This window comes from Typha angustifolia, chromosome 8 (genome assembly GCF_048772165.1).
Source record: "Typha angustifolia cultivar Huaian chromosome 8, ASM4877216v1, whole genome shotgun sequence".
Lineage (NCBI taxonomy): Eukaryota > Viridiplantae > Streptophyta > Magnoliopsida > Poales > Typhaceae > Typha > Typha angustifolia.
This window is the reverse complement of record NC_133246.1, coordinates 13,234,500-13,256,114: the sequence shown is the minus strand read 5'-3', so window position 1 is coordinate 13,256,114 and position 21,615 is coordinate 13,234,500. Positions and strand designations below refer to the sequence as shown.

The 21,615-nt window shown below is 36.6% G+C and overlaps 2 protein-coding genes across 3 annotated transcripts; one reads left to right on the top strand and one right to left on the bottom strand.

Annotated features, from left to right (window-relative positions):
- Positions 1-215: 215 nt before the first annotated feature.
- LOC140766060 (uncharacterized) lies at positions 216-11,584 on the bottom strand. The gene is made up of 10 exons (XM_073105464.1): positions 10,930-11,584; positions 9,434-9,511; positions 2,952-2,993; positions 2,751-2,856; positions 2,309-2,373; positions 2,174-2,218; positions 1,991-2,098; positions 1,245-1,332; positions 1,029-1,075; positions 216-817 (listed from the first exon to the last, which is right to left on the bottom strand). Exons 1-10 carry the CDS (start codon positions 11,506-11,508, stop codon positions 740-742), a joined length of 1,236 nt encoding a protein of 411 aa, XP_072961565.1. The 5' UTR covers positions 11,509-11,584; the 3' UTR covers positions 216-739.
- Positions 11,585-12,321: 737 nt separating this feature from the next.
- On the top strand, positions 12,322-18,373 carry LOC140765643 (O-fucosyltransferase 8-like). 2 transcript variants are annotated; one of them, XM_073104820.1, is made up of 10 exons: positions 12,322-12,549; positions 13,856-13,945; positions 14,061-14,160; positions 14,399-14,469; positions 15,157-15,245; positions 16,096-16,216; positions 16,295-16,438; positions 16,929-17,263; positions 17,366-17,606; positions 17,872-18,373. In XM_073104820.1, the coding sequence occupies exons 2-10, from the start codon at positions 13,901-13,903 to the stop codon at positions 18,178-18,180; spliced, it is 1,455 nt and encodes a 484-aa protein (XP_072960921.1). In that variant the 5' UTR covers positions 12,322-12,549; positions 13,856-13,900; the 3' UTR covers positions 18,181-18,373. The 2 variants fall into 2 exon arrangements, with proteins under 2 accessions (XP_072960921.1, XP_072960920.1); XM_073104819.1 differs by lacking the exon at positions 12,322-12,549 and adding an exon at positions 12,660-13,304.
- The last annotated feature ends 3,242 nt before the right edge of the window (positions 18,374-21,615 follow it).

Sequence of the window (21,615 nt, the reverse complement as noted above, 5' to 3'; positions counted from 1 at the left end):
AGTACACAATTAATTTCAGAGATATTAGAGATACTCGGCATGTCCCAGTAGATTTCCACGTACTGCAGTATGCAATTTCACCTTTAGTTCCAACACTTGGGGTATACTGCAGTATAATTCCACACACCATAGCAACCAAATCAAAGAGATGTGTATATGGAAAAGGATGGTTTATCGCTTGATATGATATCAGCTGTATTACCCAACACTGGAATTTGCATCCCCTTCCAACATCTAGCAGACACACCTACCACACAAACTATACAAAGATAAGACACAGTTCAGGAATTTGCATCTCCATCCAACATCTAGCAGCTGCAATTGCCGCAAATTATAAAACCATAAGACGAATTTAAGACTAAGATTTATTTAAGTTACTTTGGATGCACTATAAGTAAATATATACTTTACAGAAATAGCTTAAGAGCAATCTGAAAAGAATATTCCACAATCGACGGACAAGCCCTAGCACCTCAGATCATGCCAACCAGCCATAGTTCCACAATAACACTTGAAGCAATGATAGCTATTGTAATGCTAGAAGAGGCATTTCCGAATCTTGAATGAAACATCAAAAAGTAACTATTGTCTGAAGACTAAGTCCTCAAAATGCCATGATAGCAAAAGAAAAATGTTGTGTGCTCTTCAAACAACCTATTCAAATAGGCTGAACATGGATGTTTGATACATCACATGAGGCTGTCAAGCTCCTCTTCAATGCCAGGAAACTATACTACTGTTATTTAACTTGCACCTTGTTGTAGTGATCTGCAGCCACAGATAGTGACTGTATGGAAATGGGAAATCCAGGTCCCATCTGCAAGAAGATCAACTACATTAGATACAGCAGAAGAATGACTCAAGATAGTAAAATGCACTGGTTATATAATTTACCAAATATATCAGGATTCAATACTCAAAATTCAAACAATCATATTCCAGCACTGATAGAAGTTTATTCCACATACATAAAGGACACTGTAACCTATCAGTTTATTAAAAGATTAAAACTATCCTATTTTACTTACCGTGCTACTTAATGTAAAGTTCTTCACGTACCCAGCATATTTGGAGGCTGCCAAGAAAAAACACGTGAATGATAACTTGTTTGAAAGCTTGCCTAATTTTGATTCCTTATGATGGAAATTTGATATTATTACAATATGCTATTCGATATAAATGAGACTGCTACTTATAGAACACTGAAAAACAACAGACTTCAAACACAAAATGATGCCACTTACTTTTCTTTAAGCCCACAGGCTTTGCAAGCAAAAGAGCATGTACAAAAGCCCCAATATTTTCACGTAGGTTGTCCTCAGAAAAGTTAACCTGCAAATGACAAAAATAGAACTAGTAATGTATAACCTGGTTCAACAGCTGCACAGGCATATAGAGAATAACTGAAACTTCTAGCTCTGAGAACTTTTGAAAACTGCAGCAGTAAATAGACATATCTTTGGCATCCAACACACAATTATAGTAGAGTATGTATGTATGCCAACTATCTGTTGTTGCTTCTTCTCACTTTGGAATTCTAATCATAAATATGGATCATGATCTGGAGTTCTCATATATATAGTGCTCTACAACCTATTATATACCATGTTAGACTTATTTCAAGCCTTCAAACCATGTACTCAAAAGACAAACTATTAACTATATCTTCAAGGTTTATATGTCAATGAATTTAGATTGTTAGAATAAACTAGTACAACAGAGAAAGCAAACTCCTGTTTCTTAAAAATATATAAACACAGGATATCACATGCATCATGAATAGTTGCTACTGGATTTCTACGGTACACATGCTTGCAAGATCACATTCCATGTAGCAATAAAGATTTTGCCCACATATATTCACAAGATAAAATCATAAAATCTCACATTCTAGGAGCTCTACTATCACATAGATGTATATTTCAACTTCAGTCTAATATACAGTAGCAAAGTAAGCTACCTTGAACTTGCATGAAAGTTGATATCATACCTTCCCAAGGCCTACATGCACTATAGCAGTTTTGTCAAGTTTAAAATCAATCCGACCGCATTTTGCCTCCTTTACTGCTCCAGAAACATCACTTGTCACAGATCCTAGCTGTATAAAGAAGATACCTATTACAGAGGCATAATTAAAACATGTTTGACAAGACCTTCGAATTGAAAAACTCACTTTAGGATTCGGCATCAAACCACGGGGACCAAGGATCCTAGCCACCTGATATAAGAGAACTGTAAGGAAAATGATGGAAAGATGTAGCAAATAGAACAAAGTACTAAATAACTGCCTCAGACTTCAAATACTAACCTTGGAAAGACGAGGCATAAACATTGGAGTTGCTATACACTTGTCAAAGTTAAGCTTGCCACCACCTGCACATTATCAATTTGAAAGTGAGAAAAGGATTGATAGAGTATAGGCAGATATATCCTAGATGTTTGAATGGCATAAGGATAGAGAGCTTGCACATCTAGCAATAGGTGGACAAGTGGCACAGAATTTTTCAGATACAATGAATGTAATGTTAGGGTTATGATCCAGCAACATCAACAGTATACATACCATACTGTACAGTTTATCAAAATTAAGATAAATCATCCAAGTTCTATGAAAATTTAGAGAGTAAACATGCAAACTGGTCATGCATCATAGCAAAGAATGAAGAGGACCTGCTTGAATAGCTCTAATACGGGAAAATGACCAAAAAGTAATAGAAATCAATAAATTATCATGCAAACATATTTAGTACCAAGTTTTATTTCCTCGATAAGTTCATCGCCACCAACTACATCAGCTCCAGCAGCTCTAGCTTCATCTGCTGCAGCACCTTCAGCAAATACAGCTACCCTAACAGTCTTAAAAGAATGAAAACATATGAATATCAAATATCACTTTAAAAAGCTCGTAAATATAAACTACTAGAGAACTAGCAATGACACATAGAATGTACCTTCCCAGTACCATGAGGAAGTGTTAGAGCACCACGGACCATCTGTACTACCATGAGAACAATGTTAAAATCAATAAGGTGAAAACATTTATATGATTAGAAAACACAGCAGAAATGTAAAGTAAATCCCCTAGCCTAGTCATCTGGCCATTAATAGTGCTCCATGAAACATGGATTCTTCATGTCGGTACCACACGTGTACCTGTCACATATTGGATACAAATACGGCTCCGATATGTATCAGATAAGGTTGGAAGAGTATCTGAATTTTTAATTTTTTTGATATGACGTGGATACGTCCTGATATGAGTATGACAAGTAAGCTTTTATATTAATTTTGGGTTTAGTGAGCACGGAACAAAGCAAAATAAGTCTCCACCCATTAATCTGTTTAAGGGTTAAACACAATTGAATTGGAAAGTCTATAACACTTGTCACGTTAATTGAATTGAGAGGAAAAAAGACCTAGCCTCCCTTTTCCTCTATCATGCTCCAATGGTGGAAGGCTTGCACAACTCATCCCTCACGGAAGAAGAGATGGCAACACCAGAAGATCAACAGGCTCCCTCCCCAACCCACCCCCCCCCCCCCTCCACCCTCTCTCTCTCTCTCTCTCTCTCTCTAAACCCTCCACCACCCTTCAATCCTCTCTGACTACAATTGACGATAGTTTTCTACAACATCCCTTCACTCTTCCATCGACTCTCTCGTCTCTCCCCCTCTACCCCTTGCTGACTACAACAAGAGGAAGACATTTTTTTTTCTTCTTGAAGTTGGTTGCAGTAAAAGAAATATGATAGTATAGGGTTTGCATAAAATGCTTTCGTATTATATTATAAGTAGCCTGTAGCAAAGAAAAATGTTAGTCTGCAAATGCTTTGATGTTAGTAACTTAGTATAGGGTTTGCATACCATGCTTTGATGTTAATTTGCAAGTGCATAAAAGATTTCAATTACCCTGTTGTATTGTTGTGTTAAAAAATTTAAAATGCTTTATATTATATTATCACAAAAAATGACTAGTAAAAATATCAATTTCACCAAAAATTGTGATACTATGGCTACTAATGATAATTCTCCTTAAAAGTAGGTGACCAAACTAGAGAAGATTGGAGAAAAAGGAGCTAATACTAGATTTTAATATAAGTATTATACAAACATACAATTGTTCTTATTATAGGGTCAAAGTACACTTTGCTGAAAATATTTGGGTGTGTAATCAAAGCAAGGTGAATGATTGGCATCTTACTTATGAAAGGGATTATGGAACATGAGAGATTGTGGAAGAGGCCAAATTGAGAATAAGAAAAGCTATGTCTAGACAAGTTCCCTTACCAAAATAAAATGAATGTCTAAACAAGGTTATTCAATTGCCTACTTTACTAAGAAACTGAATAAAACAAGGCAGCAATATACCACCTATAATAAGGAATTCTATACAGTGGTTCAGCCACTTCGTCATTGAAGACATTATTTACTCCCACAAGAATTTATTATTTTTTCTAACTATAGGCCCTTCGGTACATCAACTCTTAGAAAAAGCTTAATGCAAGACACGGTAAACATATTGAGTTTCTCCAAGACTATACATAACTCTCCAATATAAATCGGAGGCCAAGAACAAAGATGACAATGCACTTAGTCATCACATGGCCCTTTTTTCAAAGATGAGTGTAGAACGGGTTTTGATAAGATTAAGGTGTCTTTGGAATTTCATGAAATTTACAATTGGCTAATCGATGAAATGACTTGTGAAATATATGGTTTTGTAATGCAGGATGGCCATCTATTTAGATATCGAAAGCTATGTCTTCCCAGATCTTTTAGGGAATTCTTAATTCGAAAATTGCATACTAGAGGCCTAACGGGACATTCTGGACATGCCAAAACCATTGAAGATGCAAAACATTAATTTTAGTGGCCAAATTGTCATGGTTGTAGGTGAAGGAAGGTGGCACACGGAGGTTGTGGAGCATGGTTCTTGCAGCTAAGCTATGGTGGAGCTAGGCGGAGTAGTGGTTGTTGGGTCGTAATAGTGGTGGGTGAAGGCTAATGTGGAGTTAGGTCTGTGGGGGTGAAAGAGGAAGGGAAGAGAGGTGGAGTTAGGGGAGGAGGGAGTTGTAGCTACAACTGCAATAATGGCAGCAGTAGCAGCAGCAATGGGTAGTGACTTGATGGAGGAAGCTGTAGTAGATGTAGGAGAAGTTGAGGTTGCTAGGTGACTAGAGGAGGGGAACGAGTGTCTAGACCAGGGTAGGGAGAAAAGTTCAGATGAGGGAGATAAGAGCCAACCGGTGAAGCTTGGTTAGCCTTGGGCGCTGCCAACTGCTAGAGAAAGGAGGTGAGAGAGAGAGAGAGAGAGAGAGAGAGAGAGAGATGAAGAGAGATGAAGAGAAATGAAGGGAAATGTTTATTGACTCCAATTGGGTGCTCACCACACTATATAGTGGCTACTCATGACTTAAAAGTGACTCAAACACAGTAATGCAGAATACATGACTAGAGTGAACTAAGTGCAAAAATAAATAAGGCAAAAAATAGAAATGGACTCAACAAACCAAATAGACCAACTAGACCCCTCTTAAGCAGGGTTTTAACAGTCCACAATGCTTCCGTCACCTTGTTCTCAATGTGTGAAGTCAAGAAATTGCTCAACTATGTCGAACTCAATCTCCCAGGTAGCGTCATCAGAGTGTCAAACAAACCACTTTACTAAAATCTCTGTCTGCAATCTCTCATCCCTACATTGTCGCCTCCTAGCTAGGACCCTCACGGGCTCAACTACGTGTGTCTTCTCCACCGGGTCAAGCATGTCAACACCTACATTCTGATCTGTCCCGATCAGGACTAAGACATGGAACACCAAATGGACATAGGATCCCTCAGGTAGCTCCAATCTGTACGTCACTGGACCAAGTCGTTCAAGCACACGAAACGACCCAAAATATCAATGTGGTAGTTTCAGGTTGTGCATCAACCTCAAAGTCACTTGTCAACAAGGCTAAACACACAAATACTAGATCACCGACTACAAACTCTTGCTCACGATGCATACCGTCATAGATCTATTTCATACGGTTCTGCGTCTCCGCAATTTGAGCCCTCAATCTCCTCAAGGTGTCATCTCGATCCGTCAGCTCAAGGTTCGTCCCTGTTCGCACCAAAGTTACCACGAGATCATAAGTCTCCAGAGTTAGGAGTGCTCTACCGTACACTGCCTCAAAAGGAGTCATCTGGATACTAATGTGAAAGACAGTGTTGTAGGACCTCTGTCTAGGGAAAAAAATCGAGCCATCTCCTAGGTCACTCTTTCATAAAGCAGCGAAAATATTGCTCAATGCCTCCGGTTCACCACCTTGGTTGGCCATTGGAATGCAGATGGTAGGCTTAGTCGAGGTCCAACTGGGTCGCTTATAGCATTTAGTACTTCGTTCAAAAGTCACTAATAAAGACAAAACCCTATCTGAGACTATAGAATGTGACATACCATAGAGCTTGCTGACATCGCGAATATACACCTCCACTATGGTCCCACAACACTGCCTTATTAGAATAGTAGATGTTAAAGTCATAGATTGAAGTATCTGATCCGATTCGTACTGCCGTAACGGATTGGCCAATATGGTCAATGCAATTATTATCGAAAGATGTACAGAGAATTTTGTTATAGAGCGAGGGCACATGTGATCAGAATAGTAGATGTGAAATCAAACATTGCCCTATAAATAGCCCATATCAGGGAGATGAAAAAGATTGTGGAGGAGGCCGAGTTTAAAATAAGAAAATCTATGCATATGCTAGTACATTGTCAAAGTCAGCTCAACATATTTCCTTAGGTATGTCTTTTGGAACCACTTCTAATATACCATTGAATCAAAGACGAGATGAACAATAGCAAAAACAGCTCTTGAGAAATCATTTGATATGGTTTCTCTTTATCCATTACATTATAAAATTGTTAGAATGTCCTACTTTACCGACTTACCTTTTTATTTTACTAAGAACTCATATTATGTCAAGTCCTATACTCTTGCAGCTAGCAATCAAATATCAGATTATTTGCCTCCTGAATATAATATGTTGAGAATCACGCTCCTTCAACAAGAAAATGCAAATATTAAAAGATTATTACAGCACATTAACGGGAAATTGAGAGGAGAAAAGGTTAAGATTGTCTGTGATGGCTAGACAGATGCACAAAGAATGTCACTTATTATTTCGACAGTGACTGAGAATGATTTCAGGTTTTTGAAAACTATAAACTCTGAGGGGGAATATAAGATAATTTTTTTTACATTTGGCATAATCAACAAAGTAATTGAATAGGTTGGAATACAAAATATGGTACAAGTCATTATTGATAATGCCTTTTTCTATAAGCCAATGGGGATGTTTATAGAGGCTTAGTATTCTCATATTTCAAGACATTATATATTGCTCATATACTCAACCTTGCATTAAAGATATTTGTGTGGCAAAAAACATTGTGAGGAATGAGATAATTTATATTGAGTGCAATTAGATATTTGTTGTGGCTAGGAGTGATGTGCATCAAAAACTTTATCATACAACAAGCTATGTGACTTATCATTTTCAATAAATTTTTTATAATTTGAAATTGCTTGTTGTTTCGAATATTCATTTTGCCTCAATTATTTTGACTTGGGGAGATTCAAAATGATCAAACATAGATTGCAAACAATAGTGATATCAAAATTCTTATAGAGATATCATGTAGGAAAAGCACAATTTGTGGGGCAAAATTAAATATATATTATGTTTTACTAAACCTATTTATGAGATCCTAAGGTTAGCTGACGCTGATAAACCTTGTGCCCATTTAATTTATGAGATGTAGAATAGAATGATTGAAAGAGTGAAAATATTTCTATTAGTTTTTCCTTTCTAGTACTTTTAATAGAGTCCAATAATCTTTTAATGCTTGTCTTTTTCTATTGGATAATGTGGTTCTAAGCATATCATATCTAGGAGACAAATAACCGAATATCTGATTAATAATATGGATTCTTAGTAAACTGAAAAATTAACTTGACTAAGTTAAACAATCTAATAATTTTGCAATGTAATTGATTACATATAGTTAAATTGAAAGAATTCTCCAAAGACATTTCTCTAGTTGCACTCCTCTTTCTAGGTTTAAAGATTCTCCTAAGGACATACTAGAGGATGAGAATTGAGTTTATTTTGGTAAGGGAATGAGTTTTTGTTTCTCAACTTTGTCTAATCTACAATCATCTTCATCTTAGTAAGATGTTGACCATCGTCTTTAGGGCAATATGTGATTCCATTCTTAACCCTGTAATAAAAACCATTATATATCTATAGATAAATGTCATATTTCCTCCTTTTTCTCGCATCTTTTGATCGCATATTTTTAAAGAAGAGAATTATCATCTGCAACAGTAGTATCACCACTACCATTGGAACTCATATTATCAATAGTTAATTTTTATAACATCAAAGCATTTTAACATCACAATACAACACATCAATTAAAATTTTTTTTGACTAATATCAAAGCATTTTTATGCTAACCCTATACAAATACCAAAGCATTTTATGCAAACCCTAAACTAATATCAAAGAATTTGTAGACTAACATGTTGCTTGTACCAAAAAAGAAAAAAGAATGGCGGCAAAGGCAGAGAAAAAGGAAAAAAAATACAGCTGTCTTCTTCATCTTGTGGTCGACAAGGGGTTCGGATGAAGAGAAAAGGAAGTCGATGAGTTGGTAGAGGAGTGTAGATGAAGCTACAAAAAATTGTCCGTCAATAGTAGATGGAGGTGAGAGGAGGATGATGGAGGACTTGGCGACCAAGAGAGAGGAAAGAGAGAATACTAAAGGGGAAAGTGAGATAGGGAGGATACCACCATCCCTCACGAGCCTTGTCATCACCCTTGCGGGGCTCGCATCTGCATCTATGGCAAGCCATCCACCATTGCCAATGCTAATCACGTGTTGGAGCCGCACAAGCTCTCTGTTATCGAAATGTGAGAGAGTAAAATGGAGGCTAAGATGTTTCTCCTCTCAATTTAATTAACATAAGGGTTAAAAGACTTTTCAATTCAATTGTATTTATCCCTTAATGGGTAGTTAAATGGATTAATGGGTAGAGAATTATTTATGCTTTGAACCCAATCCACTAAACCCGAAACTAATTTAAAAATGCATGCTAGTTATATCCCACTGTGTCAGTGCCATATCAGGACTTATCCATGCCATATAAAGTTAAAGTTAAGATACTCTTTCAGCTATATCTGGTACGTTTCGATGTTGTATCGGATAACTATGAAATAGTTGGTGTCTCCATAAAATGTGATTCAGAATACACTATTACTGTATTACATAAACATGCAAATGTTGCTAGTAGATGCTATATAGCACAGCCATAAGCAAATGTATCAATTAATTAATTAAATTGAACAGAAGCATAGCAAACATTCAAAAAGACATAGCAGACCTGGTCACCTCGACGTGGATCCACACCCAAATTTACATGAGCTTCAACTGTTTCAACGAAATTTCGCTTTGCATTGGCCTGAAAAATAGCTAGAACCATAAAATAACAGTGAGAACCAATTCACAACTAAATATAGAAGAAACATTGAAACTTAGTTACATAAGAATAGGCAGTACATTATAGGAGCATTTGAACAAAAGGGAAATCCTTAATAGAGAAGAATATGAAAATTTAGATATTCAACTAAATATTCTTTTTGCATTTTCTTCTTTCTTTTTCTTATCTATCTATCTGTTTGCCTCTATCCAGTCTTGAAACAAACTTTAGCGGAGACAGACTTGAAAACTCAATTATCAATCACATGTTCACATTGTAGCTTGATCAATGATAAGAGGCTTTTGTTACCTTTTCCAAGTGAGTTACAAAGCTGTGACAGGAATGTAACTTTCCCAGTTTCTTTCAATACTCTCCATGGAAACTAACATCTGTCTTTCCATCCTCAGTAGATCTCATTAGTGAATATTGTATTACATTGATAACCTCAAAGACACAAAGACAACAACAATCACATGATCTTTATTATACTTCAATAATCCTGAAATTTCGTGCTATTATCCATTATGTAGATCCCTATGATATATCTTTAAAGAGAAAATATAAGACCTTTAATATGCACCAAGTATTTACAACATAAAAGAGAGCTCTAAAACATTCTATCTAAGGTGTTCAACCACTTCAGAATGACTTCACTTTCTTTCATCCCGGAATGGCTTTGTGCACTTGCAAACTTAGATTAGGAGGAACTACGGTATTGTTTGGTCCTCAAAAAGGAACTCCCCACTATACTTCTTTTCATATTTTGAACAATAAAATAAATGATAATTTACTGGTCCTCTCTTTCCCTTCTTTTTATTTCCAAGATTCTCCTTTCTTTTCTTTCTCTAAATATTCCTTTGCTTATGTTCTCCCTTATTGCTCTTCTAAGCCCTCACTTATCAATATATTTCAATTATTGCTTCTATATTACCCCTACTTTACAAATAACCCTCTTCAAAATTTCAGATTTTTCAACATAGATCACCAACTCTGATACTATATTAGTCAAAAGAAACCCTTGATTTTTAGATGCATGACTTCTCAAAAACCACAAACACCACTTTTGTGCATTCCATCATATATGACACCATCGTACTTCCATGTTCTAATAGCATTTAATACCAACACAGTCAAAATCCAAGGAAGGCACAATTAATAGAACCTGAAATAAACCCTCACAATCTTATATAATGTAAACATAAGACCAAATGTAACCCTGTGACTGCCATATACTAAAAGTCCGAAAATTATGAACAATCCTTCTCTCTCTTGCAGTTATGCAAACATATGTTCCTAACCACCATTTATATAGAGCACATTTCAACAATATCACGGAGTAATAATGACAAACATCTCATTAGCACAATCAACAACCAAAAGCAAACGCATGATAAGCTGACCTTGACTTCTCGGATAGCCTCCACGAGATCCATGGCAACCTTCTGCGGCCTCTTCTCCACCTTAATTATCGTCGGATAAGGAACCTTCTCCTCCTCCGGAATCCCAAAGAAGCTCCTCCCTCTACCATCTGACTCGATCCGCCTCGCCTCTCTCCGCAGCTGCTCCTCCTCGCCTCTCCTGAACCTTAACTCCTCCTCCTCCACGTCCTTCTCCTCCGCCACCCTATCCTCCGGCAACGGCGCCACCCTGCTCGGATACGACACCGGCGAGATCACCGGCGCATCCTTAACGAACCGGGCGTCCTCGCGGGTCCAGGGCCGGGATCCGGGGTCCATAGCGGATTCCTGAGGTCTCGGGTCGGGTCTTTGCCTTCTCAGCGGGCGAGTAGGAGAGATCGATTCGGGAGGTTCTTGGTGGTCCTCTTCCGATGGATCTTTGGGTTTGACGGGGTAAGAGACGGGTTTGATTGGGGAGGAGGAGGAGGAGAATGGTTCGAGGAATTGGCGTAGTGGAGAGGGAAGTGGGGGTTTGAGGAAGTGGCGGCGAGAGTGGTGGAGGAGGAGCCTGAGATGAGCCATTTTAAGTGGTGGGAGGTGGAAGAAGGCGGCGACCGGGGGTTTAAGGAGAGTTGGAGGTGGGCAAAAATTAGGAAGAGGGTTTTAGCCTTTAGGCTTGACAAAGTGAATTGGGTTGTAGTAAGTTGGGCCGGAATCAATTGCTGGGCTTGCACAATAGGCTTTGGATGCTCGTTCAATTAATGGTTTGTTTCACGTTGGAACGAGCCGTTCTATAGTAAGAGGGTTTAGTCCCACACACTGGCGCTGTCCAAACCAAGGAGGTTCGAGGGTCGACTTTAACTTTAAATTGTCTAAATGATTTAGTATATTAGCTAAAATTTATTGATACTTAAGTTAATCATCTGTGTGGCTCATATTTAATATTTGAATTCTTAAATAATTAAAAAGAATAACTCGAGGTTCATAACACTAGCGAATTTATTAGGACCTATTTTATTATTATATTCTGGGTGATCTCAAATTTAATAATTTTTTTTATTTATAGTTATGTTTTAATATAGTTAAGTATAAAACTTGTGTCAAAGAATAGTAATTCTCGTACCCCTCTTTTCTTATCATCCAAATGAATTGTGCTGCCTCTCTCTATTTAAAAAAAAAAAGAAAAGACTTTTCATGCATTGTATTCTTAATCCTCGCAGAAATACTAATTATCGTAAATTAAAAAAGATTAAAAAAAATTAGTAATTATCGTAGGCGCTGGTCTTGAAAAGATGGGCAACCACTTTTGTCCCGTACAATTTTCTGGCGAACTCCAAATCTCACTTCCATTCGCCAAGCGTGTCAATTTATTCAGACTATTCTGTGTAGAATCCTCGTTCAATCCTCAATCGTATTCACGAATACGGAACGCACACCAAGTGTTCGTCTTTTAGCTCACCTACGTCCTGTTTCCCCGTCTCCCATTTCCACCTGCCTCCTCGTTTGCTTCTCTTCAAAGCCTCCTCTCCGAACAGTGGAAGACCCCCAAGAGCTCCACAGAACCATCATGTTTGGTGGTATTGCCGTTCGAAAGCGATCCATTTTTTTTTCGTTCGCTGAGAGGTCAGTTACTACTACCAACCTTCTAATCTCTTATTCGTCACGTTTCCTTCTCAAGACTTACCAGTCCTTCTTTAGCTTCCTCTCTACTCTTCTGGGATATTTTTTTTCTACTACTATGTTCCTGCTTTTGAATCGTTCTTGGTCTCCTGGTGATTGATAATGCCTAACAACTGAAAATTTAAAACAGATTGAAGAGAAAGATAAAGAAGCTTTCTTCTTTCTACTCACACCTACTATAAAATGATATAATTTGATGCCTAAGTTGGTCGGCAAGTTAGTAAGTTAAGTACTGATTATTTGATTTGTTGGTAAGTCGAGTTTAGCATTAGAATTTTTTTTTCCTTCTGCTTTAATGGAGAAGCAGTTAATTCTGTGAGGAGAGAGTGCTATTTCTATTGTGTATGGCTGATAACCGGAGAAGTGGATGCACTGTCATGGGGAAGGAGAGCTTAATGAGTTTGGATGGGTCTACGATTTTGAAGACGTCCTCGATGAAGAAGAATCACCAAGGAAGATATGGTTTGGCAACTAAGGATGTATATCTTCATGGAATGAAGAATGACACCACATATTTTGGAAAACCGAAGCTTATACAACATGGGAAGAGGGAAATGATGATATGCAAGCATTTGAAAATGTTTGCTTTTGCTATTGGGTTAATGGGTTCTCTTTTCCTTCTTGATTCCCTGATGGTCTCTGTTGTTCATCATATTAGTTCTCATGATCTCACAACTGGCTTCAAATCTAGGGTACAGGTATGAGCTACCTTGCATCATTGTTTTTACCTGATGTTATGTGCAGCATTTCTGTTTGCACCATTCACGGGGTACTGTATGACTTGGAGCTTCCTGTTGCCGCAATATGGCGGGTTACTATCACAATTTGATCTTAAAAGTTTCATATATATGCTTCTCTTGATTTTGAATATTTCTTTTTTCTTTTGTTGCATAACTACTGAATTTCATGCTATTTTCTCACATCAAATGAAATCATTGATCTATCATATGTGAGACGGATAATGTTAAAAGATCATCACTTCTAGTTGAATTAGCAATACTCAAAAGTAAAGGAAAAAACTCCTCCAATCTGGTAGTTCTGCTTCCAGTGCTGGAGGAGCAGGGTGGGTTAGAAGTGTACTTTCAAAGTTTGATAATGTTTCTTTTCCAACTAGAGGTTCTAATCTCTTAACTTTCTTAGTAATTCTATCTTAAATGATTGCTGAAATCAATTGACCTTGATTACAGCAATGCTTAAAATTGCAAAGTAATACATATGCAGTCCTGATGTTTCAATTATATTATTGCAGGATGGTAGAAAAAATTTTGTCAAGAAGGAAAAGACTGAACAGGTGATGTATGGGCGACTTATGGCTTTGGCTTCTGCAGCTCTTGCAAAGGTATGTTTATCAATTATAATTTCTGTAACTTGCACTTCTGAAACAAATTGTTGGTTATGACTAGTATCTCTTCTTCATTCTAGAAACTATTTTCTTTTACTTTTCAATGGCACAGAATGAGTCGAAAAATGGACAATTTGTACTATGGAAGGAGCCTTACAATCAGGCATCCACTTGGAGGCCATGTGCTGATAACCGAAATTTTATTCATCAAGGTTATATTTTGTTGTTACAGTACATGAAAGCTCTAAATAGCTTATCTCTTGTCCAACCATCATCCTGATTTTTGTTACATGGATTAGATATTGGTTGCTCCACAGATTGTCAATTCCTCATTTCCACCAAATCAGCTTATTTTAGAACAACTAATCACTAATCCCTATTTACCCTTGCAATTCTGGTGTAGAAAACGAAGTCAATATTGCAGTCTCACTGTTGATGTAATCATAACAGGGCATGACAAGAAACATACTGGATTCATATTGATTAGCGCAAATGGTGGCCTGAACCAACAAAGAGTTGCTGTAAGGCTCTAAATAGTCACTTTTAGTTCTCTGCAATGAGAATGGGGAATAAAATTTGATCTGTGGCTTCTGCCAGTTATTTTGATGTTGTGTCTGAATGAAGTTATGATGAAAAATGATTGCTAAAGATATTTTTGGGAGGACAAGAGGAACTTCTCTTTAAAGTTTATATGTTATAGCAGTGAATAGTTTTCAGCATTTTTCAAAATTCATTTTTATCTTTTGAAGAAAACAACAGAAACATCTTAACACATTTCTTTCTAAACTCTTGCCATGATACTACAATTAATACTAGAAACCTAGACTTGTTTGATTGGTAAATCATAGATTGAGACTGATTACACTCATGCTTTGGACATTCATAGCATTGGATCCTTAATGGTCATTTGGATTATGGTGCGAGAATCACTTGCAATTTCATGTAAGGAAATCTCAATGGAGTAGGTATAATTCCAAAATAAAAGCTCTTTAGAGGATGAGAACTATGATTGAGCTTTATTTCCAATCTACTTGTTATTTACATATCTGGAAAAGGTTGGAAAATTTTAAATTTCCTGCATCTAAAATTTTTACTTTGCTTTACTACTTCCATTGTCAGAAATATAAAATGAGAATTGTTATAGTATACTTGTATTATCATCATTCTTCTGATCTTGTTTAATGTTTTCTGATGTATCTAAATTTCAGGTATGCAATGCTGTCGCTGTTGCTGCTCTGCTTAATGCAACACTAGTACTCCCCAGATTTCTTTACAGCAGTGTGTGGAAGGATGCTAGGTCTGTTACTTTGATACCATCAAGTAGCTTTTGATTAACCATTTATGTTGATATTGGTGAAACTTGGAATGGAGGTTAATAAACAGATTCAGAGGTAGAAAAGCAGAAAGGATCTCAAGAAGTTGTCTGATTCTAGGTTGACATACACATAAGGTTTAAAAGTATGTGATCTGAGAGAGGATTGAGCTGCAATTCTACCGTCGGATGGCATTAATTTGAATCAATGAATTGCTTGATGGACCATAATACACTAGTATCCAAGATTCATAACAGGAACAAATAAAATGACTTCTCACCGTGAATCCAGTGGTCTGATGGTACATCATCTCAATTATCCTTTTGACTGCCAATTTTGTTTGTTGTCCTAGTTCTTTATCTGGTATTTTAAACAACTATGGTTAGTCTAAAATAAACTAAAGCTGGTCAAAACATTTCAGTATTAGTTCAACCTTCTAGATTTACAAGTTAAAGTACACACTGAGTTGCAAGTAGTATCTGTAGCCTTCAGTATGAAGTTCTTAACAAGAATTATTGGCATAAAATGAGGTAGGTTCCAAGTGCTGGGAAGATTCAAATTCAAATCAGAAAGCATGCTCTTACTTCTTTGGTGAATTGTGAAAATTACAGATAACATTTTCTCCTTGTCCTATCTATCCATTGTGAAGGGAATGCTTGTGTGATTCAACTGATCTAACAGTAACATGATATGCTCAATAGTGAACTATGAGGTTCTGGTTATCTTATGTTATTAGCATAAAAATTGGTTATCATCATTATCTTTGATAAAATGGTGGATACATGATTCTGATGTTGTTAATGAAGTTATTGCTTTTCTTTCTCCTTTTTGCAGCCAATTTGGTGATATATATCAGGAAGAGTATTTCATAGATTATTTAAAGGATGATGTGCATATTGTAAAAGAGTTGCCGTATCACCTTCAGTCACTTGATTTTGAAACAATTGGCAGTCAAGTATGTCTCTCTTTAATTTGTAATATACTTATTTGTTTCATATGAGATACGATTGATGCTGTTTATTCCATATCCCAGATCACTGATATGGACATCATGAAAGAGGCTAAACCTATCTATTTTGTCAAAGTTGTGCTTCCTCTTCTACAAAGATTTGGTGCTGTTCATTTCCTTGGGTTTGGAAATCGACTTGCCTTTGACCCATTGCCACTTTATCTACAGGTTTCTTCTCATATTTGTATTTTATTTTGAGATGTGAGTGTTAGATTTGCATGATTAGATCATTTTAACTGTCTTTCTTTCTCTGATTGGAATTGGCTGCTTGATTGTCTATGTTCTATTTTATGTTGCTAATGCATTTCAATAACTCTTTATTCGTCAACAATAGTCACTTGATTTTTCATTCTAATATTTATTCCTGCATGCAGATGTATCTGCCATTTATTTAATTGAGAGGAAAGGATATCATGCCTATTCTTTGTTTATTCTCTGAGATTATATATAGCTCTCTAGCTGAACAAATTCTAACCGAGCCTGATAAAAGTGCACTGTTGTCCTTGTCTTGCACATGCTTGATAATTGTACATCTCTTTCCTGTTTTAATTGGCTTTAGCAATTAGCACTTCACCTTATTTTCTTCTAAATTATTTGTTCTCAGTTATGATCGACATAGAACACAAGCTTTAATTTATATCCTGGGCTGCTTTTGCAGAGACTCCGATGCAAATGTAATTTCCATGCATTAAAGTTTGTGCCTAGAATTCAGGAAGTGGGTTCTTTATTGGTCCGGCGCATTCGGAATTATGAGCCAAGGTTGACTGAGTTGGATACACAATTATTTGGAAATTACATGCCCCCTACTGTTCTCGGAGGACAGCACAATTTTAGCAGACCAGCCAGATATCTTGCTCTTCACATGAGGTTTGAGATGGATATGGTTGCTTATTCTCTCTGTGATTTTGGTGGTGGAGAGAAAGAGAGGGAGGAATTGCAAGCTTATCGAGAGATCCACTTTCCTACACTTGTCATGCGAGTCAGAAATAACAAGTATTTTTACTAGCTGCTTTATCTTGTTTGCTTCCAGGGAACGATTATTTCCCTTGATAGCCTACTTACTTATCCTATCCTCTGTACTGGGAAATATTACAGTTCTATGTCTGCTCCAGAATTACGCAAGTTGGGAAGATGCCCCCTGACACCTGAAGAAGGAGCACTCATGCTTTCTGCTCTCGGTTATAAGCATGAAACTCGTATTTATCTTGCTGGCTCTCAGATCTACGGAGGCCTCTCTAGATCTCTTCCTTTCAAGAGACTGTATCCAAATTTGGTCACAAAAGAAGATCTTCTTACACCAAGCGAACTTGCTCCTTTCAGTAACTTTTCTTCTCAGGTACAAGCTTATATCATCATTCAAGTGCTAGCACACACTTGTTTGATTTTGTAGTATGAGTGCAAGTGCTGCAGAGTGATTAATGATTTCCACAATCCTTTTCTGGTGGTAGGTCTTGACTCTTGAATATTGTTGCATGAAGTATTCAAGCTAAACCTCATCACTGAGAGTTTTATGATAGAAAACCATGTTTACTAAGTCAAACGATACAATTAGGCTATCTGTTATTAGTACTTATGTAAAAATTTGTTGGATCTCTTTGCAGTTGGCGGCATTGGATTTCATTGCCTGTGCATCTGCTGATGTTTTTGCAATGACTGATTCTGGAAGCCAGCTTTCATCTCTTGTTACTGGATTTCGTACTTACCACGGAAGGGGACGAGCTCCAACACTACGACCCAACAAGAAGCGATTTGCAAAAATTTTGTCCGAGGAGAGGACCATACGGTGGAGTGAGTTCGAGGAAAGGGTGAGGAATATGATCGAGGAGAATCAAAGAGTAATTGCACGGCGTGGAGGTAGAAGCATCTATAGGCAGCCAAGATCTCAAGGGTGCATGTGTGAGGTTCTGTAATATAAAGAAGTGATGTGGTCTTTCTTCCAAAGTTTTGATTATGCAATAGTGAAAACCGAAAAGAAGAATGCCTCATGTTTCCACATGACTTTTTGCATTCTTCATACGAGTATTGTAATCAGGTGACAAAAGGAATTTGGTTCCTTGATTATCCAGAGTCTGGATATAAAGATACAAATGAGAATACATGAAACGTAGCTCTTCTTTTGCATATGTTCAAACATACAAGAAAATAGTATAGCAGAAAGAAGCATGAGGCTGCCGCTTATGTGCACGATTTTACGACATGCCAGTTGACAATGCAGGTTCAAAACTATCAACAACTTGATAATATCAATGAGACCAAGTTTGAAACTGCTGAAGCTATGGAATGTTTGAAATGATGATGAAAGTTATCTACATATGTTAATGATTAGCTCAACTTTTGTGGCTAATGTGTTTGAGTTTACGTCGAGCCAGTTATTTGAGAGAGACCAAGTTTGAAACTGCTGAAGCTATGGAAATGTTTGCAATGATGATGAAAGTTATTTACATTTGTTAATGATTAGGTCAGCTTTTGTGGTACAGATTTTGAGCCAGACATCATTTGTGCATGTATCCCCTTATAGGAGGAAATGATGTAGAGAAATGATGGTATGTAAGTATGTAACTGTTTTCTCCTCCATTTATGTACCTTTTGTAAAATTGTTAGGACCACATGGTGTGGTCCTACCTCCAAAACTGAGGATGTGCTGCTTTCTAAGGCTCAGAAATAAGCAGGATGTTTGCACTGAGAGCACGGTTCTACTTGAACAGATGCTTACAAGTAGGCAATTAGACTTTTCAGGATTTAAAACAAACCAGACATCAGCTTTTGCAAAAGCATATGTGGCTTAAATGCTCTGCTCAATCTGAACCACAGCAGCCTCTGATTCAAGATAATTCAGTATTCAGACAGATTAATGATTAAAGTGACACAACACTATATCATGTATGATGATTAACAAACAATTACTCATCTATTAGCAAATTACCCTGGTCATCTACTGTTAACTCACTGCCTGGGTGCTGATATTTTTGGAGCAAAACAGTTGTTTTGTTGCAAAGAGGCAAAGTAAGCCACCTTTCCATATCTTTGTCTACTTTTTTTTTTTCCAAAGCATAGCATTTTCTAATTGTACATCTCCAGAGGCATTTTGGTAGTGAAAGTAGCCCAACTTTGTAATGGAAAATAAAGTTAAAACTATTTTTTGAATATATCTACATAAAATATATAACATCATAATGTGAGCACATCAAAATATCACAGAAGCAAGTTTGATCATTCTTACTCCTCTATTATTGTGGATTTATTTCTTTATCAACTGCGATGTTTCACCTAGCCTAATAAGAGGAAGCACCAAGAAGACAAGCACATGGAAATGATCTCAAGGATGTGGATGGGTCATATGATTCCTAAAACAAGCACATAGTGACATGGATCCTTTCATTGAAAGAAGAAAGCTATATCTTCTCACAGTAGTAGCCATTGATTCAAATGGATCAAGAGACAAAACTGTGAGCCACTCGCTTGCGTGCTTGACCAGGCTCAAAGGTGGCTAACAGAGAAAGACAAGCCCTTTGAGTGTGACACACTAATCTATTGGCCTTATATTGCATAATGTCACAAGATTACTTGATAATAGCAAGACTTAGAGAGCATAGATAAGTCTCTTGTATAGCTTGACTTGGTCTGGGTCTTGGCGTGTAGTTTCTAAGACCCATGATCAAATTTGATCACTCTGGCTGATTTCAAGCTAGATTCTTTTAGATCCTCAGAGAGAAAGAAAAGAAGAAATTATCATTGTTTTCTTTTCTTCTCTTCTTTCCCTTTCTTCTCTATTTTTCCTCTAAAATTTCATCGAGATAACAGAAAATTCCACAAACCCATTTGTTCTTTTCCCTTCCACATAATTCTCTCAATCAGAACACTAATTTAATTTCTTTTCCATGAAAAACATGCTATTCTTTGTCATATTTGTAGTCGTCCTACCTATCGCTTTCTAATCACTTAAATCTTTAAAGTAATTAATATCTATTCTAAGTTTAAATTCTGTTAGACTTATCTATCATTTAAGATATAAACCCCTACCATACTCGAATTCCACCGTTCTTTTTCCATGTTTTCAAACAAATAAAATAACTTGGAATATTTTTATGAAAGACTACAATGTATTCTCTTATAAATATCCTATAATACGACCAATCGATTAGGTTTTTCTTTCTTTCTTCTGGAAAAAAAAGGAGGTGTAAACATACAGTATAAATGAGAACTGCATCCTAACATCAACAAGTTGGAACTCTACGACAACAAATAAGACAATATGACAACCCAAATGGCTGAAGACTATCAAACTAGCAATGAGATTGGATGCCTTAAATTGGCAGAGTGATAACTAGTGAGATGAATGCCAAGAGCTGTCAATCTTCGTTGGTTGGCGAGAGAAACGAGTTTGGATGTTTAGATCTCCCCTGCTCCGTGGCACCCTTTGCATGCCAGATTCTGTACACCATCATTTATGATGGATAGCAGTTTCTGCATGCATGGGAAACCTCCATCAACCACCCCTATGGTAATTGGTGTATTTACCATTCAAGAAACGTCCTTTTTAAAAATTAAAAAAATAAAAAGCTTTTGCATGCATTCTTCTCATCAAATGCAAAGTTTCTACCTCATGTTCGTCACTACTTTTAATCCCACTTGTGAACAGCTTCTTCTTAGGCATCACATGTGAAGAAAAAGAAATTTATATAGACTTTTAGGCTCTAACTAATTATTCTAAACTTTTGTGACGAAGTAGGTTCTCTTAAATATATTTTACTCTTATGTCTAAACTAATTTTACTTTTGTTTTATAGATTTTTTTGTAATAAATTAGTTATTGTATCTAAATTACTCTCTTTTCTCATTTATACTCATGACCCACCGTGATTTTTTATATTTATATTATATTATAATACATCATTCTGCAACACAAATAGAGAAGATAATGATAAATTTTGAATCATGTAGGAACCATAATAAAAACACAAAGAAAAGACTAGATGGAAAAGGTCTTTAGCTATATAACTATCATGTAATTTTCCATGACTTAAAAAGGTGAAAGAAATGCCAACTTGCTTATTTTTATTTTCCACTGCGAGTCCCTCATGACTGAGCTGGTCATGCTCCATCTTTTTGTCCTCAAGGTCTGGGACCCATTTCAATGGAGAAAACAAACAAGCCTCTCTTTATCTTCTTCTTCTTCTTCTTCTTCTTCTTCTTCTTCTTTATAGATATATCATCACAAAAAAAAGAAAAAAAATCTTCTTTGTAGAGCTGATTGCCACTCTTGGAGAACTCCACATTGTCAACTTGGCTAGAAATTTGTAATAGTGAAGTTGAATTTTAGAGCTAACACATGAGAATAGCCTTCCT